Source organism: Marmota marmota, unplaced genomic scaffold, assembly GCF_001458135.2.
Source record: "Marmota marmota marmota unplaced genomic scaffold, marMar, whole genome shotgun sequence".
NCBI lineage: Eukaryota > Metazoa > Chordata > Mammalia > Rodentia > Sciuridae > Marmota > Marmota marmota.
Genome location: NW_025999941.1, coordinates 7,586,144 through 7,613,673, shown reverse-complemented (window position 1 = coordinate 7,613,673; position 27,530 = coordinate 7,586,144). Strand labels below are relative to the sequence as shown.

The 27,530-nt window shown below is 36.4% G+C and overlaps 1 protein-coding gene across 25 annotated transcripts in view; it reads right to left on the bottom strand.

The window, feature by feature from the left end:
- Positions 1–27,530, bottom strand: part of Erc2 (ELKS/RAB6-interacting/CAST family member 2) — an 877,829-nt gene that overhangs the window by 496,810 nt on the left and 353,489 nt on the right. For all 25 annotated transcript variants that reach the window (XR_007346866.1, XR_007346870.1, XR_007346867.1 and 22 more), the window contains one exon: positions 15,707–15,874. Coding sequence is in view for 18 of the 25 variants with exons in the window: in XM_048801108.1 (XP_048657065.1) it covers positions 15,707–15,874 (168 nt within the window). In the remaining 7 variants the exon portion in view is untranslated. The remainder of the gene's footprint in view (positions 1–15,706; positions 15,875–27,530) is intronic.

Here is a 27,530-nt window from a genome sequence, read left to right as displayed (position 1 = left end):
TCCATTTTGGAATACTTTCACCAATCAGCCAAATAATATTTTTTAAAAAACCATGCTAAGGTTAAATCAATGTCTACAACCTTAATTCATTCTATACTATTAATTCCTAGTTGAGGCACCAGATTAAGCAGCTTTGGTCCATTACCCCACATTTGCTTTTCCCCAACTACCTGATATTTTATATAACTGTCATCCATATTTCACACCGATGGTTCCCCTGTAGGCTCTAAGAAAATGCGAGTTACATGGAAAGGTGGGAAAGTATCCTTACATTTATTCCTATCTTTCCACCTGGCTGACCTTGTTTATCTGTGCCTATAGATGTTCACAAGTTCATAAACATTCATAATTTGGAGAGAGCCACAGTATGTGTATGCCACCTTTCATGGGCTTTTTTGAAATCACAGTATCATATGTGACTTAAAGAATTTAACTTCATATTTTAACACTGAAGAGAGAACTATCTCCACCCCATGTCAATGGGTGTTATTCATTTGAGCACATCCTGTCTGCTTAGCTTTGCTTCATTCAGTCTTTACTCACAAAAAAGCTATAGAATGCAACAGAAACTAGGGAAGACCTCACCCTTGGGAATGAATGACTTATTTCCTATTGCACCAGAAGGAATGTCTGAGGCAAATAGTAAATACAGTCTGGAAAACAAGGACACCTTGTTCCCTTCTATTAAATATTTAGAATACATAAAAAGCTTCAAACATTCCATGAAGGTTGCTATTTGATAGAATTGCCTACAGGCTATAATAACTTGTGATCTATACCAGAATTCAGCAAACTACAGCCCATGGTCCAATCTGTCTCCCTGCCTGTTTTTGTAAATAAAGTTTTATTGGAAAAAAGCCATCCCTATTTGTTTACTCACTCTGAATATAACTAGAACTTTGGACAGATTTACTGATTCATTCCACTAAATTCCAATTTTCTAGTACCTATGACGTGTATAACATCCTAAGCACTATGCTGGTTATCAGGAATAAGAAGATGAATAAGACCTTGTTATTTCTTTTAATGAACTCAGGATTTCATGGAAAGCAGAAAAACACATAAAATTGCATTTTAGGTAATTTAATTATTTGATCTGAAATAGTATAACCTGAAAGATGCGATAATAGCTCACTTCTGTGCATACATTTTTAAATAATACCAATCCCTCTAAAATTATAAAACTTCATCAAAATTTCCAGGATTTCTCAATGAGGTGAAGACAGAGCCTACAGAATGGAAACAAATTTTTACCACATACACATCAGATAGAGCACTAATCTCCAGGAAATATAATAACTCAAAAAACCTAACACCCAAAAACCAAACAACCCAACCAATAAATGGGCTAAAAGGAGCTGAAAAGACACTTCTCAGAAGAAGATATATAATTGATCAACAAATATATGAAAAAAAAATGTTCAACATCACTAATAATTATAGAAATGCAAATCAAAACTACTCTAAGATTTCATCTCACTCCAGTCAGAATGGCAGTGATCAAGAATACAAGCAACAATAAGTGTTGGCAAGGATGTGAGGAAAAAGACACACTCAAACGTTGCTGGTGGGCCTGCAAATAGGTGCAAACCACCTGGAAAGTAGTATGTGGACTCCTTAAAAAACTTGGAAAGGAACCACCATTTGACCCAGCTATCCCACTCCTCGGTCTATACCCAAAGGGCTTAAAAACAGCATACTACACTGATGCAGCCATATCAATGTTTATGGAAGCACAATTCACAGGGGGACATGGTACAAGAAGAAAAACTTTGGATTGGGCAAAAGAGGGGGGGAGCATGGGGGTAAGAAAGATGGTGGAATGAGACAGACATTATTACCCTAGGTACATTTATGATTGCTCAAATAGTGTGACCCTACTTCATGTACAACCAGAGAAGTAAAAAAATGTGCTCCATTTGTGTACAATGAATCAAAGAATATTCTGTTATCATGTTAAAAAAAAAATCTCAGAAAGTAAATAAATAAATAAAATTAAGTATTTCTTCTTCATGAAAGACACCAAAAACCAGAATGAAAAGATAAGCCACAGACTGAAAATATTTGAAAGACACATCTAAGAAATGGATATTATCCCAAATATATAAAAAGCACTTAAAACTCAACACTAAGGAAACAAAATCTGAAAAAAAAATGCCAAAGGCCTTAACAGACTTCTAAGCAAAAAGAGAGAGCAAATAAGCATGTGGCAAGATGCTACACATCATATGTAAACTGGGAAATGTAGGTTAAGACAATGACTACATACTGATTAAAATAGCCAAAATTGAGAATACTGACAACACCAAATGCTGGTGAGGATGTGTAAGAGCAAGAGTTTCCATTTGCTGCTGGCAGGAATGCGAAATTATACAAGCACTTTGGAAGAAGGTTTGACAATTTTTACAAAACTACTCATCCTCATACCATATGATCCAGCATTACAGTCATATTCACACAAGGGAGTTGAAAAGCAAAGTCCATATAAAACTCTACATATGCATGTTTCTAATGGCTTAACTTGAAATTATCTAACTTGGAAGTAATCAAAATAAACTGTGACACATCCAGATAATGGAATATTATTCAGTGTAAAAAGAAGGAATGAGCCATCCAAAAAGGAGACTTAGACAAAATTTAAAAGTACATTGATATATGAAAGGAGCTAATCTGAAAATAATACACTTGTAATAATTTGACCTACTTGATATTATGGAAAAGGCCAAACCATGGAAAGAGCAAAGATATTAATGGGGGTTAGGAAGAGGATAGGATGAACAGGCAGAGTTTAGAGGATTTTCAGGACAGAACAACTTTGCATGATAGTGTTGCAATGGCTATGTGTCAACTGAAATTTGCCCAAATCCATAGAATATACAACACCCAAAGTGAACTTAATGTAAACTAGGGCCATGGTAATAATGATGTGTGTATGTAGGTTCATCAATTGTAACAAACGTACTGCTCTAATGAGGGATGTTGACAGTGGAGAAGGTTGTACGTGTGTGGTGGCTGAGGTATATGGAAAATTTCTGTACCTTCCCTTCAATTTTTCTGTGAACCTACAAATTTTATACAGGTTTGTCTTAAATAATAAAAAAAAAATCCAGGATCTCTAAATGGAATAGTCAAGGCATTGGAAACTGTGTTTATCAATAACTTGTTAGTATCCTGTGTACTCCACACCTGTTTACTTGCCTCAGAATTTCTGAGACAGGTTTGGTTGCCGCAATCTGGCTGGGCACAATCAGGAGCCACTTGTCAAAAGAAACTAACTTTATTTTTAGAACCACACACGCCAAACAAAACAGCTCCTCAGGAAAAACCCTCAGAGCCCAACTGCCACCACCGGCTTCCCACAAGCCTCTCCACCTCCCCCACTCCTCCTGCTGTTGAGGCCGATTGGCTGGGTCACGTGGGCGGAGCCAAAAAAGTCCCCCAATGAGCAGCTCCGTGGTCTGAAAGGGCAGGGAAACAGCCCAATGAGCATCAGGGCAGAGGAGCCAATCAGCTAGAAGTTGCTGGGCCAGCTGTGAGCCAATCATCAGCTGGCAGTCTGAAAGTTTGCTGGGGCCCCTTCGGCTGTGGCTCTCAACATTTGGTAACTATTAAACAGTTAATAAACCCTTATATCAGTTTTCTACTGATGTTAACAAAATGCCACCAATTTAGTGGCTTAAAACAACACTTTTTTATCAAATCACAGTTGTGTAGATCAGAGGTCCAAGATGCTACAGCTGGGGTTTTGGTTCAAGACAGTAGAAGGGGAGATCAATGTTCAGGCATTATGAGTATTTGTCTGGAGGCTCTAGGGAAAAAAAAATCACTTTCAAGCTTGTTCTTACTGTTGGCAAAGTGTGGTTTCTTGTGGTTTTAGGATTATGGGGCTTGCTTCTATGCTAGTGATCATCTAGAAAGCATCTTCAGCCCTAGGGTTGCCTGCACTCCTTGCCATGAGCCTCTCAATCTTCATTTTGACAGCAGAGAACTTTTCATGCATTGACTTTCTTCATATTTCAAGTCTCTGCCTTCCCATCTCTGACCATTGGAACTAGACTTAAAGGGCTCATGTGATTAGTTCAAATCCACACAGATAATCCCACTTTCTTAAAGTCAATTCTGCCACATGTTATAATATAATATAACATAATCACTGGCACAAATTTCATTATATCCACAATCCTGGATATTATTCAAGGCATGCATACCAGGCAGGTAAGAAATCTTAAGGTTCAACTTAGACTTCTAACTACCACAGCACCTTTGTTAGAAGTTTAATAAACTGTAATAATATTATAAACTATAATAATATTAGCCAAAGACTGATTATACATGGCTATTGCTGCCATATATTCTGTAACATTGATTTAGAATTCAGCTTCTGTGAAGATAGTCTTTTTAAAGTAATTACATCTTTCTGTTTGCAAAAGTTGTAAAATCACTAAGTCTGAAGTAAGAAAACACTGGCAATAACAGTGTACTATCAGAACAATAGGAAGATGCCAGTTATCTACAATAATTGTGGAATTATAGTTATCAAGAACATATTACCCTTGCATTACTTTTGTTTTCAAGGGAAACATAGATATGCATTTTATTTATTTATTTGTTTATTTACATATAGTGCTGAGGATCGAACCCATTTCCTCATACATGCTAGACAAGCTCTCTTCCACTTACAACTCCAGCCCTAAGGCATGTATCTTAAAAGCTTTGAATTAAGGACTTCCCTTATGCCATAAGATGATAAATACTAATATCTATATGTATACACTTTTCAGAGTGGATCCACTGCCAAATACAGGGTAAGTAAAAAAGAGACAGAAAATTATCCTCCACACATAAATAAGGTTGATTAAATCTTTTATTCTTCAAATGACCTGAGAAGTATGTGAGAGGAGTAACAGAATCATCTCCAGACAGAAACATATAAAGGCTCAGCTGCCTCTTATTTCATATCACAAAACTGTAGGCAATAGCTGGCAGCTAAAATGGAAAAATGTGTCAATAAGCCTGTGCCCAATAGAATAGCAACCATAGTCAGGGTATTTTAGGCATTTTATTTTAAATCTTCAAGGGATTTTGCAGGTGATTATAAACAAACCTTTAAAAAATCCATTACGGTGAAACTGAGTACAGAAAATAAAGTCTTAACCTAGAAGCAAATATTTATTTAAAAGAAAATTTGCTTCCCTACCTTGGGATCAGCTCTCTCATTGAATGAGAATCAGTTCTCAGCATGATTTGGCCCTAAATTGCATTTTGAAATAAAACACATAATCGCTATTGCCACTTGTAAGTCACAAGGGATTAGAAGAGAACATTTTACAGTATGGAAGTCAAAATGTCTCTCAAACTTTAATTAATATAATATATTTGATGGCTGGAAGACATAAAGAATAGAAAATGCTTCATTGTGAAATTTGCTCACTAAATGTGGCAAGAAGTGTGGTCCAGCTATATTAAATTACTTCTAATTCCACCAAATGCACTGTGCTGCCTCTTTCTGCCAAAGCTTTGGAAATACTGATTTTGCTGCTTTGACTGGACAATGACTCCTACTCCCTCAGCTCTCAATTTAGTCATCAACTTTTCCAGGAAGTCCTTGTTCATCCCATTTCCCTTGTGAGGCGAGGAGTCCCTCCTATTTGTACTCTGTACCTGGCCAGCACAGCATATATCATATCCTGTACTATAATGTCCTATTTGGTTGCTTTCTCCATCCACGTGAATTTCCAGTAGGCAGAAATTATACCTTCCTCAATAGTGTATGGATCCCCAGCGCCTGCATAGTATCCAGCTCATTATAGACACTGGATATGTATAATGTGTATTGTTGAATGGTTGGGTGATGCATGGAAGGATGGCAAGATGGCCAGCATAGGTCGATAGTGACCAAAGTCTCAAATGTCATAGGGATGTGGATAGAAAAAAGAAAAGTAAAGCCCAGGATCTATCACTACTCAGCTCTGTGACCCTATACAAGTTACTTTAACTCTAAAACCCCTGCATCATTAAATGGGAAAATGAAGAGGCTGAACTATGATAGTCCATCAAATCTGTTCCAGGTTTACTGTCTTCAGGGTTGTCCAATCATTATTAGCATACTCAAAGTTGCATGCCTTTTAAAGTAAAAAAATATTGGGTTGTGTTCAATAGAGCCCAAGAGGAGAAAGACACACCTAATTGAAGACAGTGCCTGGAGATGATCAATCACTCTATCAGAAGGTAAATTTTTCTGGCTTTGATTCCTTAGACAACAAAATGGCATTTTATCATGTCATCTCTAGGAGAAAGGTAACTTTAAAGTTCTTAGAAGAAAAGCAAAATATAACACACAAAGGAGGAGGCTTGTGTATATATTATTTCACAAAGAAGTGTGGGTCACCAAGGAAGCCACAGACTCTACTCAAGAGACACAAAATACATCCAAACATCCTCCTGAAATATCTTCACATTATTTGGGCATGGATTTCTGACCAGCAGGACCAATCAGTTAAAGTCACCCAGTTGTTTTTGCCCTAAACCATCACCAGCAGTGGGGAAAACCATTCAGCCATGAGTAGTAGCCATGCATCTTAGTGATCATTCTTTCTGTGGTGTTTACTTAACACTAGACCGCTTGACAACACTTGCATGCTATGTTGAAGACATGACATATTAAATGATGTAAAAGTAAGGACATTTATTCTTAGGTCTAGTGACATACTCTATCCTACAAATACAGAATTCATGAGAGAACTTATTATGTAATATGTTGTTCATTTTTTTATCCCTTATATTTGGAAAATCAGATATTAACTAAGATTCTTTTAAGTTGCAAGAATTTAAGCAGCATATTAATTAAATCTACATACAGTCTACATTGAAAAAAATTATACTTTATTCCAAAAATATATGAAAAATACTTCATTCAAACATAAATGAGATTTTCAGCCCAGAGGCTGATAAAATAAAGTTCTTTTTTTTTTATCAGAAAGAACAAATTGGTCTTAAAGGTCACTATTTTCCAAATGACTGGAATACCAACTGAGCTACTCTACTTAGCTTTGCATTGCTATAACCAAAGTACTCAACAAAAACAACTTAGAAGAGGAAAAGTTTATCTGTGGTTCAGAGCTTCAGAGGTCTCAGTCCATGTATGGTGAACTACATCACCAGAGATGAGGCAGAATATTATAGTGAATGGGCAGAGGAAAACTACTCAGCTCATGGTAGCTGGGAAGTAGAGAGAGAATGGGAGGAGACAAGAACAAAATATATAATCTCTAAGAGCACACACCAAGTAACCTACCTCCTTCAGCCACACCCTGTCTGCCTATAGTTAAACCACCCAATTAATCTATTCAAACTATTAAGCTGCTCATTAGGTTACATGTTTCATGATCTAATCATTTTGCCCTTGAATATTCCTTCATTAACTCAAGAACATTTGGAGGGTACCTCATATCCAAACCATAACACCAGTATTTAGCCACAGAAATTTAAAGTAGGTGATCCATCTCTCTTCTGTCTAAATCAGAAGCTTTCTTCATATTATATATTTCCTATACAATACCCTCCAAATTAGCTGATATCATGAGCAATATGACCCTATTGGTTTTAATAATTATAATAATTTTAATAGTTCATGTATGTATGTATGTACCATTATATGTGAAAATTATAAAGCAGAAAGTAACAACAATGATCCACTCATCATCTATACTCACATGGATGTGCACACACATACACATTAGCCATCTCTGAAGCTGTATAAGATGATGCCACAGAAAAAGTGTAGAAAAAAATCTCAAGTTTATCAACAGAGGTAATACTCAGAAGAGAGATAAATGTCTGTTATTCTAAGTAAAAACCATTTAAGAAACACTATCACCAGATAGGGGGCCTAGAGCATCAAGATAAGTAATCCAAACCCAAAAAGGAAAAGTTTCCTATGGACCAGGGCTTTTATTCATAATTGTTGCAAGGAGGGGAACTATCATTGGCACAGTAGGATGTTTAGCAGCATTTCTGAATTGGACTCTATCCACCAGAAGCTTGTAGCAATCCCAAGCTATGGCAAGTAAACATGTAAATCTTCCCATAGGGTAGGGAAGAGGGTTGTAAAACAGCCAGGTTGAGACTCACTGCCTTAGACCCACAAGCACTCTGGTTGCAGATCCATCCCCAGAGAGGCCACCCTAGTTCCTGGTTTCAAGTGCAGAGTGAGTTTGCCTGCACCAAGGTGGTAAGACCTTATGTGAACAACTCACTGCAAACTGGAGTGCCTTCTCTGGCTGCCTCCTCTCAGGACTCAGCCAAGAGTCTCTAAACTTATGAGTTCATCTGCAACTGGTCCAGGAAAGCTGCTTAGATGTCTCTCTCAAATCATTTTTTGGAGTTTTAGTCTTCTAAAAACCAACAATTAAAGGAAAGTGAAACTACCATCAGAGGCAAAAGAAAGGCATGATGCTTTTAAAATGAAACAACAAAGCAACCCACTGGCTTAGAATGGTATGTGAAAAATCATGGGAGAAGAAAAGAACAAATAGAATTGAAGGCCACCACAATTTTTCTTCTTTCTACATATAGCTACTGTATACATTTTTATGTCCAGATATGGTGTTATATTTTATTAATTTAGTTGGTTTCCTATTTTAAACCTATTATTAACTGGTTTTCCTATTATTTGATGGTTGCATCTCTGCTGGTTTGGTATTAAAACTAGGTATCTTCATATATCAATCTCTGATAAATTGCTTAAATTGTATCTTGGTTAATCCCTAAAAGTAAATGATTCCACTTCTCCCATTTTGGAAGGCAGGATCATATACTATGACATTGGTTTAGTGCTTCAGAGTAGCTCCATTGCTTTCCTGCCATGCAACTCTAGAAAATACTACCTTTTGTACTGTAATCTCTCATTTTTTAAAATGGGGGTTATGATAGTATCTAATGATCATTACTTTAAGAATTCATAATCTGAACTCATAAGGATGCAAAACCTCTAGTGCAGTGTCTAGGAGGGCAGTATAAAGTAAAGTTTCAATCAATAATAGATAATCTTTTTATTATAAAAATTATCATTTCCACTGTAATAATTGACCACGCATAATCAATAATTTTATTCCCATTTCTAACAATACAGTAAGTTAGAAGTGAGAACTAGAAAAAAAAAGGAGTTCTCTTTGTAGAATAAGAATATTCTCTGTAAATGTAAAATAAAGGAAGAGTGGTTGAGCTCTCTGCCCCAAGTCTTTATCTCTTTTTACCTTCCACACTAATAGAACCAAGGCTGGAGGTGTTAGGTGTGGGCAGAACAACAGTCATTTCCTCCTCTGAATTTTATTATTCATGGGATGGTTCCATCTGGCAGCCTACACAGAACATACCGTACTGGGAACAGTGAGTGGGTCTGACATTTCTCTGGGGCAAATGACTCTCCTCAGAGTTAACAATATTCGTGGGCCAGAAGTAGATCTCAAAGCATTTTCTCCCAAGTTCTCATTGTGATTTGGCTAGTTTTTTTTTTTGTTGTTGTTGTTGTTGTTGTTTTGTTTTGTTTATTGAGGACCAGCTTATTCCAAGAATTTAGCAAGGAGCTGGAGGTATCTTGATTATCAAGGTTCAGGAACTCATGGGAACCTAAGCCCTGTTAGGGAAGCCAACATTCACCAAAGGAAGCATACTTCCAAACATAACCAGTAAGTACTTCTTTAAGAGTGTAAGACCTCTCCCAGACTGCAAAACAACAAAGACTACACAAAGTAAGTGATTCACAACTCTGAGCAGAACAAGAATAAAGCTTAGAGTCACATTTCCCAGATTCCTTTGGATGAAGGGTCTGGTTAAATTCTGCCAATGAGAGGCACTTGTGTAAAACGTGAAGCTCTGTCCCAGGACTTTGAGTACTGACTGAATGATGTCAGGGCAGCCATCAGCAGAGGCAGCACCTGACCAGACACTCTGGGATGTGAGATCACGGTGGTATTTGTTCCCTAGAGCTGTCCTTGTTCTTGATCATCCTCAGTCTGGTTCTATAGACCAGATATTGGGGCTCTGGATATTCTTAAAAATTCCCATTTACTTAAAAGTAGCCAGAAGTGGCTTCTGCTGTATGCATCTGTCAAGTGATTTGCTTCTGGTAACCTGCCATATGTTGCTCTCCATTGCACTTATATTTAGGATTATGCATGTCTGTCTCCCCAACCAGATTGTCAGCTTCTTGAGGACTGGAAAATGTCTTATTTCTCTTTGAACCTACAAAACCTGGAGTAGTAATTGACTGACACTTAGGAAGCACTCAGTAAATGCAGAAGGAATATGATTTTGCATATGTTCAAAAACTTAGGAGATTTGCCAATAACAAGTATAAAGTTCAACTAGATATTTAAACACTGAGAAAGAGCTCAAAGGAGTTAAAAAGTCTTCTACGCCTTACTTCAGTTTTACATTTAATGTGAAAAATCTCTTATGTTCTTGGCCACCTTCTCAAGTATTACTTTTTTGAAAAATAAGCCCAGAAGAAAATCAGTATCCTAATAACCCATAGCATCCTTACCTCTGAGCTTACTGTCATTCAGAAATTTCACCACCACAGTTCCAAATAGGTATAAAAACGCTGCTGAAGCAAGGAAGTCCATATACACCACTTGGAGGAGCCAACTTCACTCAACCTCCCTCCCTTTTTCAACTTAGAGGGCAATCCACAAGTTCAGTAGGCAGCCAGTGAATTTGGCTTCCAGAGAGATCAACATCTGTTTTCCTACCCCCAATAAATAAAGTAACTCTACTCTATAAATTCACACTGTCCGTGGGTCTGAGACCTAGAATGGAAATGGAGATAGAATTTTTGTCCAATTTTAATGGCTTTTTTAAATTCCTGGGTAGCAAGTTTATGCTGTAAGAATCTACGAGCTGCATAACAGTCTGAATTTGATCTGGTTCAAAAAATACTACCATGTCCTAAAATGCTAGGCATTATACACTTTCCAAATGTACAATGTCATCAAGGTTTTATGACATTTCCTACAAAAACTCAATAGTCAGGTAGCACTTCATCAGTTACAGTTTGAATTCAGGTGTGGGAACAGAATTCTGTGGCTCTAGCATGAAAATTACGCTCTTCAGACTGGTATCACAGCCGCAGGGGACAGTTCACTAAACATTTTTCATACATGTATATTTTTATCCCTACTAAAATAACTCCATATTTTGCATTATGGAGTTAAGAATATGAAATTAGGGCCAAAAGCCCATTTTGGATAATTTTTGTCTCCTTACTAAAGATTGATCAGAGTTGTCCTGCCACCTGGGGTTCTCTCTTCAGTTTCAGTCCCTTCCTTAAGTGACAAAAATGTTTAAATCTTCATACCCATATGTGTCTACAGAACTTACAGAACACACAAGACATTGGAGACCCAAGGCTCTGAAAGCAAAACTTACATATATGAGGTGCAAGCCTAGCTCTGCCACTTTAAATATGGATAGGAAAGGAGCTTACCCAGTTCTACTGGCATCAAAACAGTGCAGGATGCCCACGAAGTAATGTTGCACCTCTGACATTGACATGGGTTTATTATTCTTCCATGCCAAAATAGTAATCCAAAGATTGTACTGTTCAGATCCAGGCCTTCTCTAAAACAGACAATTGTGCTAAATGTGGTCCAAAGGGCCTCCAGCCCCAATGTTTCAGTGGCCCACTGGCTTCTCTATTATTTCCACAGTTTAAACCAGCTTCTGAATTATGGACATCATTTATTGGGAGATAATTTCCCTTTCACACTGCGGGTCTAACAGCAATCTTGTCCATTTACCATGTTGTCAGTGGTTTAATACCCTCCTGTCAGTAAACACTTAGTTCAAAAACTGGAAGCAAACCCTCCAAGTATACATGAAACATTTTTTACATGATTCAAACAAACAAGATCATAATTATGTTCCCAAAAGGAGCTATAAGAGACACCAATTTTATTACAGAGCATCCAAATTGGTTCCCAAACCTTTGAGTCTAGGAATGGAAAAAAGTTTAATTTTTCTTTTCAAAATATTAATATTAGCAAAAGTGATCATTTGTCACTTATGCACTGAAGGTGCCACCTCACAATTTTACTGAAAAATCTTTTGTCAGTTATTCCTCAAGGGAAAGAACATTTAGTTTCAACTCTTTGCAAATGAGCAATTGGGACATTCTTCTTCAACTCAGTCACATACCTAGTGTCATCAACATAATAATTGAGATCAAAAGAAAATGAGGTTCATTCACTTAATTTGCATTAACCAATTTATTCTATTTACTCAAAGATAAAACAAATTCTTATATCTAGACTATGTGACCTTGAGCAAGCTTATCATAAGCCTAAATATTTCTCAGTTCCTTGGATTTATAATTGCACCTGTCTCATCAGGTTGTAGTTAAGAGTAAGTAAATAGTGCTTGGCATGCAACATAAGAACTCCAGCAGGTCTTCAGCTCTTGTCGTCACTCATTGCTAGAGATTTTAAATGAAAAGTCTTCTCTTCAATCATTAGAACATGCTCTAATGTATGCCAATGTAACATTTCTCTATTAACCCCACCCAACAAAAACCCTTTGATTCAAGGGTCTTTACTTATCTCTGCCCAGGTCTCTTTCAGTTATCTATTATCAACCAAATGGGTACTGTGAGATGGGAATCCAATAATGAGGTCCTTGTCCATGAAGATTTCAACAGAAATGAACTCATAATACAACCCACCGAATCACCAACATCTTGAGAGTTCCAAACAAATGCAGGATCTCAACTTTTAACTCCTTGGTGAAATCTCAATGATTTGATTTTTATCTAACTTTAATTATTCTATAAAATAAAAGCCACATTATTCTGTACATAATTACACCATTTAAAGGTTCTGGTTCACCATAATAGAACAGGAATGCACTGAGAGGAGATCTGATGTCTCTCTTTATTTGAAAAGCCCAGAGAACTCACTTATGGAAAAGCAGAAATGTGGACAAGTAGGGGTCTGGATATTAAGAATTCATTGATAATCTCATCCCAACCTCTCCACAGAAACAAATAAGTACCAACTGTCATGGTAATCATTGCATGGCTCAGTCCTTGAGTCAAATTGGCAGGAAAAATAAAATTTCACAAGGGAACAACATGTAGAATGTGATAATGCTACTATATGTCTTTAACAAAGGGCAAAGGTCTATAACAAAGTACCATTTGAACAGAGGCCCAAAAGGAGAAAAGGCATGAGTAATGTGAATACTTAGAGCAGTTCTGTCCAATAGAAACATAATGGGAGCCACATAGGTAATATAAAATTTTCTTGTAGACCATTAAAAAACAAAAAAAAGAAAAGTGATATAAATTTTAAAATTATATTTTAGCTCACCTACTATGTCCAAAATATTTGTATTTAAACATATAATATAAAGATTATTAATGAGAGGTCTCACAATATACTTTTCACAATAAGTCTTCAAAATCTGGTAGGTTTTTCACAATTACAGCACATCCCAACTCAGGAGCTTTAGGCTTATAGCTACCATACAAGGCAGGGCAAGTCCAGGGTTAGTGTCCCCATGGGGAAATACAGTAAAGCATAAGAGAGCATGCCTGATGTCTCCCTCAGAAGAGTGCAAAGGCAGTGGAGGCCAACATGACATGAGTAAAGGGGAGACCAGCAAAACAGGAAGTCAGAAGCTCAATCATATAAGACATCATGGGCACTTATAAAGACTTCCACTATTACCTCTGAGTGAAAATGGAAGCCCCTGGGAGTGGTACAGCTTCATGGACCTGTGACTTGTACAGCAGTCCTGGGTCCCACACATGGTTTTATGTTCTGCTATTGCTATCTTGAAATTCTAAATTTTTGAACAAAACCCTCCACATTTGTACTGGGTCATGAGCTGAGAGGATAGAACAGTGACAGAGTGCTTGCCTAGCATGTGTGAGGCCCTGGGTTTGATCCCAGCATCACAAAACAACAACAAAATGTTCATTTGTACTGGACCCCACAAATTTTGTAGCTGGTTGTGAATGGACAGTTTTGACCAGAGAGTAAGTTTCTATGTTGAGAATAGACTATAAGAAATACAAGGATAAATGAAGGAAAAACAGCTAGGATACTTTTAATATGATCTGAGTGAGAGATGATGATGGCAAGTGACACCAAGAGGATGGTGGCAAGTGTAGCTACAGCATGGTGTCCAGCAACATGCCTGACTAGGGTGGTATCCTTGGCCCACCATTGATTTCCACTCAGTTTGCATAATGATTGCATGCTAATCTGAGTGCTTTATATCTTTCTAACCCCTTTTGTCTTTCATAAAAGAGCAGAAATTGGTTTCTTTTCTTGCTGACCCCTTTTCTAGAGGAAGGCAAGGCACTCTATGGTTCTCCCTAAACTGTACACATCATTAAATGAGAATTATCTAAAAGAAATTCACAATGCTGGTCTCGGGTTGTAGCTCAGTGGCGGAGTGCTTGCCTAGCACACAGGAGGCTCCGGGTCCAATCCTCAGCACCACATAAAAATTAATTAATTAATTAAATTAAAATTAATTAATTAATTTAATTAAAATTAATTAATTAATTTAATTTAATTTAAATTAATTAATTAATTAAATTAAAAATGGTACTGTGTCCATCTACAACTAAAAATGTTTTAAAACAAAGAAAATCACAGTGCTGTCACAAAATCAAGGGCTCCTATAATGGAGAAAAGGAACCATTGAAAGAAGAAAGAAAACAAGGGCCCTAATGAGGCTGAGCATCTTCTTGTTGGGTTACTGTGGTTGGGACTTCTTATACATTCTCTCTGTTGATTCAAATAAGTATAGCGTATAAACATTACTCTTCTCTCCAAATAATCTACATGGATTTGGCAATTGCCATGGTCTGAATGTTACTTAATCACCAATGTGAAAATATTAAGAGGTGGAATCTACAGAAAGTACTTAAGTTATGAGACCAGAGACCACATAAATGGGATTAGCAACCTTCTAAATGGGCTAGAGGGAACCATCCCATCACATGAGGGAATGGCATATATGTCCTCTAGAGGATGCAGCAACAAGGCAATATGATGGAAGCAAAGAGAACACTCTCATTGGACACTGAACCTACTTCTACCTTGATCTTGGATTTTTCTTCAGAACTGTGAGAAAATATATTTCTGTTTTTTATAAATTGCCTAGTCTCAGCTATTTTGTTATAGCAGCAGGAATGCACTAAGACATCAGGATATAACCAACCAAAGATTATGTAACTATAAAATGAATCTAAAATGCATTAAAGACCCATAAACTACACTGATCAACTCTCAAGAAGGAAAAATGAAAAATAAGCTCACTTTTTGACTTATTTTTTTTTATTCACTGGTGAGTGTGGAATACATGGCCTCACACATGCTAAGCAGAAGTTTTATCACTTACCTAGCAGCACCCTGGTTCTACTATTTTATGTTTATACCAAAATTTATAAAATTACCTCCATGTTTAAGCTGACAAATGAAAAAAAAAACTCTATTCAGTTTTTAAGTGATAAAGTAAAAAATTAATTAGGCCAAGCTAAAAATGATATGATACAACCACAAGTAAAATGTCAATAACTAAAAAGTTTATACTTCCTAATCTAAAATTTTAAAGAAAATTTATTTTCCATCTGCTCAAAATCTCTCTATATGACAAAACATGCATGATACCAACTCTCAACATGAAAGCTACTCACCTTTTTCTGAAGAACATTAATTTTTCTTTCCTTCACTTCTAACATATCTTTCATGTCACGAATCTCTCCAGCCAGTGTTCCCTTCTCTTCTGTGAGGTCCTGCAATTGTTTTGTTTTTTTATTGAGAAAAGATTCTTTTTCTTCCAGTCGTAATCTCAGTGCATCTACCTAAAATCAGGAAAAAGAAGGTTTTGTTTTTACCAAGAGGGTATCGATCACCATCAGGAATGCCCTTGCAGGGGTGGGTTGTAGCATGAGCTTCTTGAATACAGGGTGATCAACCCATTGCTCACAGCCACCTTGATGCCATATATTTTAACAGCCAGTAATCTACCTTAAAGTCCTATTATGTGCATATCTAAATGGAATTTTTTTAAATATAAGGTTTCTATGAAATAAGACTTTATAAAATAGTAGTATGCTCCCAAGTTTGCTTCCCTGTTTTCAGGAAACAATGTATTCACTTAGGCTGGGAAATAAAGCACATTAATACTCCATGTCTGAGAGCCCAGTGAGGGCAATACACTCCTCACAATTTGCAGCATCCCCCAGATACATGGAGAGAACATCATGAGCATCTGGAAGAACAAGATTGACACATAGAGAAACATTCCTAAATTAGAGAAATACATATTGCCAAGAGGAAATTAGTGTTGCCAGAGGAAGAAATGGTCTAGAAATTAAACACCCATCCTTTAGTTATATGAAAAACTGTTTTCCAAATACTTAAAAAAATCCTATTTCTACCTGAGCTCAAAAATTAGAAAATTACAATTCCTGTTTTTCACTAATATAAAGATAAAACATAAATTTTATTTTTATATTTAAGATCTTCTGAACCCTATGTGCAAAGAAAGTTTTGTTTATATACTCAAATTCTAGATTATAGAAAAAAAATCACTGGGGTGATAGAAAAAAATGAGACAATAAAAAGAATATGAAGGCCATTAAAAGACCATTTGAAAGTTAATCCCCTATAGTCTTTCTAAATTCTACTATATTAGTCTACAAGATTGTATTTGTCTCTATGTTTACAAATACCCATTGTTCTAGTTTTAAAAACCAACTATGACACTTTATGTGAAGATTATTCTCATTAATTATTGTCAATAACAGATTGAGACTTCAGAGGACACTATTGTCAACTGAATAATCATATCTAATATGCTACTCCCAAGACATGTGCTTTTTAATTGTATTTTTTAGGGGGGTACCAAGGATTGAACCCAGATAAACCAAAATAATAACAAAACAAGCCTGCAACCAAATTATCATATAACCCTTATGAGAGAAAGAAGGGAATAACAGGGTTTATATGGGCAATGGGGTATTGGGGTGATGAAAGGTTTGATTCTCACCTTCCATACAAAAAAAATCAATAATGGTAGCAACATAAATAACCATGAAGTTGAGGTGTCAAAATAACCAGGCAAAAATAATTAATGGGGATTGTTTGGAGGAAGAAGAAATAGGAAGATGGGAAGTCGAGGGTTGCTGCATCTCATAACAATTTTTGTTGAATATTTTGCTTCTTTATGTTATAGTCAAGTAAAATTTAGATGGAAAGGAAAAATCTTTAAAGATTGCAAGAATACTATAATAAGCCAAAATAAATAGATATGTAAAAACACTAAGAGGACACAGAGTCAAACAACAACTTGAACAATGGGAAAAGAACACCCAAGGCTTTGGGTCCCCAGTTTGCTTCTATGTAGCTGTGAGAATCAGGATGAACAACTCTCCTCAATTTAGCCTCCAGCCACAGCTTTTAGCCTTCAGCCACAGCTTGTTCGTCTGTAACACAAAAAGGTTAGAAGAGACAGGTCTTGATGCCTAAAATTTTGTGATGTTGAAGGCAGGAATCAGTCTTTGGTAGACTATACCAGCAAAGAAGGATGATATTAAAGATAAAAATTACTGGAATAGAAACTCCTTTGTTTACCCTTTCCAAGCAAGGGGTTCCAATGCTTTATTTCTAAAGGTCAAAATTGACATGGAGGTAAATGAGTAGTTTTTCCAGTTCTGGCCCAGAAAAGAGGATGAATCTAGAAGGCCTCATGAGGAAGGAGTGACAAAAGGTGTTTGAAGCCCATAAGGCATAATACTACTGACCACACAATGAGAGAGGGTGGACACTCTGTGATCAGAGAGCCTGAGAACTATAGTTTCTTCAAATATCAGATAGCTATATCTCTTCTCACATAACGATCATACAGATACAGGGGCTGGCAAAGTGGAAGAGATAATCTTGTCCTGAGATTCTTCCCTTTTTTGAAAGCAAACCTATGCCAGGTACACCAAAGCTTAAGCATCTTAGTTCTAAAGTGGCTTATCTTTGTTAAAAGTTATCTTCATCTTCAGGCTTAGTGGTACAAGCCTGTACGGGGTGTGGGGGGTGAGAAGTTATTTTCATCTACCAACCTGGAATAACACCACTATTTCTCTTTGGGTTTTCATCCTATCTGATGACAAAATGTGTATTTAGCTTATGCATAAAGCATGGGCATTTGGTGAGGTCCTTGGAAATTGCCAGAACATGCTGAACACTTTAGATTACAGCAGTAGTTAGAAGTGGTTACAATCAATTATAGATATTTGCAATAGGCCTACTCAATGAGATTCAGAGAAAAAAAATATGACTGTGGAACTCTCAGCTCAACATTCTGGTTATCAAAGTTGGATGGCCCATATGTGGACCTAAAATACCACCATTTTAACTGTGGTGCAAATAAATTACAGTATGGAAGGTGGTGAGTGGTGCTGGAGAGAGTTTAGAAAAAAAAAACACTCTTTAATGATGAATAATACACTTAATATTTGTAGCACCTTCTTTCCATGTGTGATCTATCAGGGTCCTGCTGCATCTTCCTGGGCAAGGAGATGAAAAGCAACCCTAGCTGTGAGAACATATCTCCTGGAATAAAACAGAGAGCAAGGATGGTTGTGATCAACAGACTATGCGCAACACCCAAATTCAACATGGCAGGAGGGAGTCTGTGCCAGCTGAGGTCTTCTGTGTGGGAGATGATTTTTCCATGTGCTGGAAAGCATGTACTTAACTTCAAAGGAATTTGGACCATGCCCTTCAATCACCTTCACTCTATCTTTAGAGCTTTACACAGTCTCCTAGAATCAAGATACAAAACTTGAGGGTCCTTTTTTATTTTATTTTATTTTTTTAACCTGAACTGCATCCAATTCTCAAACAACATCAGCCCAGTTTGCAGTAAGCAACTATGACATCATTTCTAAAGTCAAATTTGAACTTCCAGATGGTGCAAAACCACAAACAGGCACACAGGCCTTCTGATGCGCAGAAGTCTAAAGATGAAAATATTAGGCAAGAAAGAATACATTCTATTAAAAATTAGAAAGAGATGTTCCAAACTGGGTATCAATGAGTGAGATTTAAGTCAGATTGAAGTTCTGAATTCATTCAACAATGTACATCATTTTAAAAAGAATCAGAAAAGCCTTCAAGTCTAGATTATATTCCAACATTGGGTAGAGACATAAAAGTTAAAATGTTTGGGAATAGGGAATACCTTTCTCTACTCTTCACTCAACACTAAATAATTTTAAAGGCCCTTGACACTCTCTCAAACCTTGGCAGTTGACTCAATAATAATACTTGGCAAAGAGTACTATCATTTCCCTGAAAAAAGAAAGAAAATTAGAACTGTATGATACAGTCAGTGCACAAAGATCCGTAAGGTTGAATTCCCAATTTTTATATGTGATGTAACCACAAGGGAATGAATCACCAATGTTAAAACTAGGACCATCTTTCCATTATAGAAGAGTTATTTCCTTTTGATCCAATTGTATATTTGTGGGTGCATGCACATGTGTGTGTGCACACATGCATGTGTGCTTAAGAGCATGTAACATACAAACTTTTAACCTTTTATCTGGCAGAATAAAACAAAACATTTGTTATCACTTCAGTTCCAGGTAATAACTTGAAAGAAAAGGACCACAGCAATGAAATTGGCAAATATCACTAAAATCAGAGTTAAGTATTATCAATCTTCATGTCAGCACCCAGGAATTATAACCAGTTCCAATGGTGAGTTATGTTTCTAAACGTTCGCTACAAAAGGCTCCCGACCTTGCTGCCATATTTTACGTGGGCCTTCAGAAACAGTTTCAACGTTGTGACAAAACACTGAGTGCTACTTGATGTGTCATAAATAATTTTTTAAAATCAAATGGTTCATTTCAGTCTTAAAATGACAACAACACTTGAGGGAGAAAAAGGAGCCACTTGAAAATTTTCACAGATTAAATGCTACCTACTTGACAACACTTCAGGAATTGAATAAACACGCTATCACAAAGAACAACTCTAAAAGAAAATGAAACTGGAACACTTAAAAAAGCTCCCAATGTAGTTTCATTTCACATTCAAAGTTTCATTTGTTTGTTTTTCCTAATAGCAGATTTGGGTGAAGGATATATTTGAATTTGATTCAACTTGCAATCATTCAAGTAGGGAAACAGTTTCAAAGTTGAAAGTATGAATAACACACACAGACTCCAAAGACACAAATGCTAAAAATAACCTATATCCCCAAACTTGCTGTGGTAGTAGTCACTAGATCTCACATTCAGCTCTTCTCTTTCCTGAAAAGAGAGAAAATATGGATTCCCAGTCCCTTGTAGTGTTTTATATTCATAAAATGTATGCAGAAGTGAGGCACATCACTTTCTGTCAGTGCCATCTTGACACTCTTCCCTTCCTCTAGAGATCTTGGAACTACAATTTCCAGAGGATGTTATAAGGTGCCAGAATCTATATATTTGGATTCTTGAGTGACTTCTAGAGGCAGAACCTCCACCTCACCAATCTCCAGTATGGGTTGGATTTACAGTATAATATATGAAACTATTTCTCCCTGACTTTGCTAAGAGGTGGGCACCTTAAAATTAGAAAGGTTTAGTTGTCCTAGAAATCACCATGAACTTAGAAGAAATAGGACTGTTGTACTCCCTCCTCTCTGTCTACATGTAGGTCCTCAAAATCTACTTCCCCTCTCCTTTCATCCCAAAGTTAAAGAAGAGGCAAAAATGAAAGAGCCAAGGATGGAGCTAAAAGGGAGAAGGAGAGGAGTTCTAGGGAGTTGGCACAGGGGTTGAAGATTAAGACCTTGAGGAGGAGAGAGAAACTAAAGAGGAAGGACCTATTAAGACTATTGGATTAGAGTTCATTGGATAGACAATGGCTCAAGAGGACAGCTCTTATCTAAACAACATCTATACTGCAACTACATGTTCAACCAACTCATGGTAAGGGAAATGGGGTCATCTAGAGATCTTACAAACGTTGGGAACATAACTATGATACTTATACACAAAATGAGGAATAATACAGTACTTCCTTCATCTAGTTATTTTGGTTATTAAATAACATGAAATTCTCTTAGCACAGTGTCTGGCACTTAGAAACACTCAATAATTCTTTGCAATTGTTTCTGATAATTCTGCTATCCACAGCCTCTAATCCAGTGATTTATATACTGTAGGAAATGCAATAAAGGTTGCTGATCAACAGCCCTCAGGAAGAGTAGAGAACCAGAAAAGAAAGTTTTGTGCTCGAACATGTACCAGAGAGTTATACTGTCCGACATTTATTTTAAAATATTTCAGCACCTGCTGTATGATATATGGGTTAATGTGGAGGCGTATCTGAATAGGTGGGGTGTGGGGCAGGGGAATGGATATATTTCCCAACTGGGAATAAATTCTCTAGAGTAGTCAATTAGTTTATGAAAGAATTTAATAGAAAGTTAACATTCCAGAGTCAGCTACCAAAAACACCTCCATATTCTTTGTATTTAATGAAAACTGGTCAGTTAATATAACTGATATGAGGAGTGAATTTTCCTTGGTGAAGTGAGTGGTGTTTGAGGTGTGTGGATTGGCTAGAACTACTGCACAGTCATGCCTACTCTCTCAGGAACAAGATTTAAGACCATGTGTCTAAAGTAAATATGATGCAAGTCACATAGGTAACTTTAAATTTCCTAATAGCCCCATTAGTAAAGTAAAAAGAAAGAGGGGAGGTTAATTTTAATAATATATTTAATTAACCTACTGTATCTAGAATATTATCATAATATAATCGATATGGAAAACATTAATGTGATATCTTAATTCTTTTTATCCAGACTATCTTGAAATTTTAATTTTTATACTTTTAGTATACCTCTGTTGAGATCTCAGGACCAGGCACATTTCAGGAGCTCAAAACCACATGTGACTTCTGGCTACCATATCATCAATGTAGGCCTATGACTCTAGGAAAAAATTCAGCCCCTGGAACAAAGGTCTAGGCTTAAGCTTTCTATCTTCCTTGCATCTAGATGTTTCAGGCAGGATTTCTGACCACCAGCAAACACAAGGTTGTCTGATCCTTGCCACAGGAAATGTCATCACACTGAATTAAGATAAAGCTTTCATGGCCTCAAGACAAGGGGCTGGAACTTTAAGGGGTTCTCAGAGAGGGAATGTGCCTGAGATGGACTCCCTGGAGTACATCACATACGCTTCTCTTTTATAACTACCAGGGGCTACTACTTTACTGATCTCTACCAAAGAGAATGTATAACTATTAATGACCTGTAGTTTGATAATTCAGTTAGCACAAATATTTCTGCAGTTTTGAAAGAACAACTCATTGCTTTAATAAAAATAATAATCATTGCTTTAATAAAAAACTTTTAAACCAATCCCTAATTACATAAAAAGTTGTCCTTCAGCAGCTACAGCATCAAAAACTGTTTCTACCAGACCAGACCACGTCCATCTCTTACCCTGTGCTCTTTTATGCCCATCTATTCTTTAGCTTCTTCAGGTACTTTGATTTCAGATGTCTTTTCTCTGTAGGTGCTATTTTTATATACACTAACAAAAATGACTTATTCATTCATTAAACAAATATGAAGAAATCATTTTGTGCCAGGCATTATTAGGTGATAGGGATATAGCCTTTTAACAAGACATTGAGGTCTATAACTTATTGAAACATATATCTGTGAGTTGGTGGTAGAGAGTAAGCAAATAAGGATTAGATCCATATCATTAATTAAAATGAGTTTTAAGTTGAGAGGAGAGTAATACAGATATAGAATCTAAGAACGTAAGTAAAAGCCCTATAGTGTTAAATTCAATTTGGAAATATCAGCACGAATACATGATGGATATTCTCTTTCAAAAATTATTTTTTAGCTTTGTCCACTAAAAGGCTTAGGAAAAACTGGCTACCTCAATAGCAGAGAGCACCCACCCAAATATCCGATTATAGTCTCTAAAACATAAAAGAAATTCATTTTCATTACAGAAATGATTGATTTTAGGTCTGAGGCAGAGAATGTTCAACGTAAGTACAGAATACCTTGTTGAATCAGAAAGCAAGCAAGTTACTAAAGACCAATAGAGTCTTGTTGGCCAAGAATGGGAAATTTGATGCACTCTTAAAAATTTCCTCAGCTGCTCTATGCGAAACTAGAGGCAATGGAATGGAGGCTGAGGAAATGTAAAGGGATTACTGCAGTGACCAGAAGTGAGATATTGGCTGCCACAACTTGAACAGAAGTGGTAGGAAGGAAAAAGCAACTGTGTAAGATACAATAAGAGATGTAAGCAGGAGACAGCAGGCAGGACTGAAAGTTTGTGCTTGTGAGGTAAAAGTAAAGAAGAAATTAAAGATGAGTCCCAAATTACTGGCTGCAACAACTCAGGAGATAGTGAAATTATTTCCTATGCTAGGCAAGACTGGGGAGAACCAGAATTTGAGGATAGGAAATCAAATGTTCAGGATTAGACAACTGTAGTTTGAGATGGCTGGGAAACACCCAAAAGGTAAAGTACCTTATGATTCCCGAGCTCCTGATACTACAGAACCTAGACTAGAGTCTAACTATGTGGGGATGCAATCCTGGATTAACATCAATGTTTCTCAGAGACAGAATAGGACACCTTCTGCATATTTACAGATTCACTCCTACCTAGATGCAGTTTTCTAAGATGAAATTCATAAAAATGGGTAAGGATAAGACATCTCTACAGATAAAAACTTAAGAGAGGTCCCTTTCCTCACAGGGTTCCTGGATTTCAGTTACAAGGTGTCACTCCTTCTCACAGTCATGAGTAATAAGGGACTTGGTCACTTTAGTTAAGTTCTTCAGCCTTTCAAGACAGCCAGCTAAGCTCAGTGAGGTATTTATCCTCCTGTTGATTACCACTGTTAGTAGAATGATGCTGCATGGAAGGAAAAAGACTATCTGATCCCACCTGTGGGTGCCAACTTCCAGCTAGCCATCAAAGGCTTACATACTAGAGGAGGGGAAGATAACCTGTATTATATTTTTAAATATTTAGCTAGCACAAAGAGAAACAGTGACGGCTATATTCTAGATAGAGTGCTCCATAATTTACAATGACCCTTCCTCTTCACGGTACGTCTGGTCTCTTATATGATTTCAACTCAAAAAATCAATTTGGGGGATATTTGGTGTTGTATAACCACACACCATGCTTATAAAAGTTAAGTTACATCACCAACTTGTTAATAATGCAGTTGAGATTTTCAGATTGTAAAGATGCATTTGTCTTACTAACTTGTCAAAAAAATTATACTCAAGTCCCCCATACCACCTACCTGAAAACAACAATGCTGGGTGAAGAGTGTGTCATCTATGTGAAAGAATTCATATCATCTGTGGGTTAATAATCGAGCCAACTTTATAAAGCCTGTTTTCATACTTAAGTTTTTGGCTACTTCTTACACTAAAATTAGGTGGTTTTAAGTGATTAGTCCAAAGTTCAAAATTTAATGTTCAGTTTGGTTCCAGCAAATTTCTGAAAACACATGGGAATTGTAACTCATGTGTTAATACTTAAAGTTTTTGTTAATAAAATTTCCAACACTAACCTTACCTCATTGAACTTACCTCACCGGTTTTTATGCTCACTATAAAACTATAGCTGTCATAATATTTTTGAATTACTACTAAAGGAAGCAAGCCATTCCAAAGTCAATGTTATTTTGCAACATGATGATAGTTATAAATTCAAAATACTTAAAACCAATTTGCAAAACTATCAATCTTTGGTACCTTCTACCATTTGCAAAGCCTATCTTCAAAATATTTATTATTACCAAAAGTAGAAAGCAAGAAAACAGCATATATCGTTCACATCACACTTTCCCTTCAAAAAGCACATTAAATGCAAATTGTGCTTTTAAAATAAAATTTTAAAATATTGATTCTACTTAGATATGCCATGAAATTCCTAAACAATCATTGAATCCCAAAGAAGTTAAATCACTAATACTTTAGTACTATAATCAATAACTGATCTCCAGGTCAATGATTTTCAATAAATCCACATAAGTAGCTTTTATCTAGATATGCTTAAAATATTTGTAAATGACTAACAAATTAGTGACTAATGTTATTTGATTTAAACCCATATTTTAGAGTTGGGTGTTTCAAATACTCCTGGAAGATGGGAACCTGTGGTTCAAGGGTCTATGAGTTTGATATAAGAATTTTCTTATAATTTCTCTACTTTTTATATTGTCTTATCATATGATTATCTCAAAAGTTAGAATGAAATTATTCCAGATCATATGAATAACTCCTTCTAAACAAGGATTGCTGAGAGATTTTAATACAGACTGTCCTCCACTTTTATGATGATTCAACTTCTTTTTTTACTTTATTACAGGGTGAAAGTGATACATGTACAGTACAATACATGGAAAAAATCCCATGGATTTTGAATTTAGATCTTTTCCCAAGTTATCAATATGTGTACACTACTCTCTTGTGCTACGCTGTTGCATCAAGCCACAGCTGCCAGTTAGTCATGCAACCACCAAGGAAAGCAACTGACACTCTGCCTTGCACTGTTTGCTATGCTCTGATGCTAGGCAGGTAAGGTATATTAAATACTTTTCCACTTGTGATATTTTCAACTTTCAATAGGGTAAAGAATGTTAATCCATCATAAATCAAAGAAGATCTATACATATCTTTGTGTTTGAAGTTTGCTTTGGGGTGAAATAGGAAAATTATAGAAGGATTTCTTATTTATTTGATATACTCTCTCCAAGCCTTATCCACCGGACAATCATGGTGACCTTGCAAACTAGAGGTTCATCACCAATACACTATTTGAGGAAACTGAGTCAACATAGCACACTACTCTGCAGACCTTTAGAACCATCATGTGAATTATAGCTGTTGGTATCATGTTCATATCAAGTATAAATTCATGCCTAGCAAACACTACCGTTCTCCACACTCAATTAATATCATTCATTTAAATTTTATTAATTGTAATACTGTATTTTCATTTAATATGCAATTTTATTCGGCTTCATATATCTATAAGAGCTTTAAGTATACTTAGTCTTATCTGTGTCTAAGTGGATGTAAGTAATTATTATTCACAATACAATACTGCATGTCTACAGGTTCTTTTTTATTTCCCTTTTAAAAGAAACTTCTTCCAAACTGTGAGAAATCCTGCTCTAAAGTATATAGTATTTGTTCTCTGAAATTTTTCTGGGTACTGTGAAAAAGTTAGGTAGGGGTGTTGGAGTGGGTTTGTGTTCCAAGATCAAGCATACTTGGCAAATGTGGTTTATGATAGGTATTAGCATATTAAAGGTTCTGAATAGTCCAACAGCAAAGATCCTTAACTTGATTTAACTCACCTTTTCCCACATCTCTTTTCCCACAGAACCTGTTGTTTGTTTTTCTAAAAACATATGATAACATCTTTTCAGATATTTTTAGGAAAGACTAACCTAAAATGTCTTCTAGCCTTCAATATAAATATATATAATTTTTTTTTTTTTTTTGGTACCTGGGATTGAACCCAGGGGCACTCAGCCAGTGAGCTCCAATCCCAGCCCTATTTTGTCTTTCATTTAGAGACAGGGTCTCACTGAGCTGCTTAGCACCTCCCCATTGCTGAGGCTAGCTTTGAACTCCCAATCTTCCTCAGACTCCTGAGCGCATGGGATTACAGACGTGCGCTACCGCGCCTGGCTAGCCTTCAAATTTTTAAGGTACAGCACAGATAGAAAACCTTTAAGTTTTCAGTGTGGTGAAATGGGAACACATTCCTGGATTGGCTTCAGAGGGCTTCAAGATGTCCTCTGTGGTCAACACTGTGTGAGGTTATGTGTCAGGATGTCTCATGTATTTTCAGGGCCACCTGTGAGGTTAAGCTTTGTTTACAGGTGAAAACAGGCTCTGAGGGCTAATGTGGAAGAGCTGTATCTTTTAAAGCCCCATCTTCTGATTCAGTCTAGTAGCACACACCCAGGTTCATTTCTTGCTCAGCTGGCATCTGAGGATGGAACCTTGAGCAAGTTGCTTGTTACACAATGACTCAACCATCTTTATAAACCAACAAAAGTTTGCTCAATGGCCTCAAAGGTCATTACCTAACCCAACCCTTTATGATGTCAGAAGGTGAATGATCCAGATACTAAAACATGTATTAAAGTTTTGGCAATTAAAAGGGTTTGGTAGTAATACACAAAGAAAAAGATCAGTCCAGGAATAAAAATGAGGGAGTCCAAAATAGGTTCATATACATATGAAAATATAGTGTATGATAATGGTAGCATTTAGGTTTAATAGGGAAAGTGTGGATTATTCTATTAACAGTGGATGAAAACTATTCATTCAGAAAAATAACAAAGGTAAATGTCTTACATGACTTTATGATGAAAATAAATTCCTAGTAAAAAGTTAGATGTAAAATTTGAATTATAAAAGTGCTAGAAGGAAATATGAGA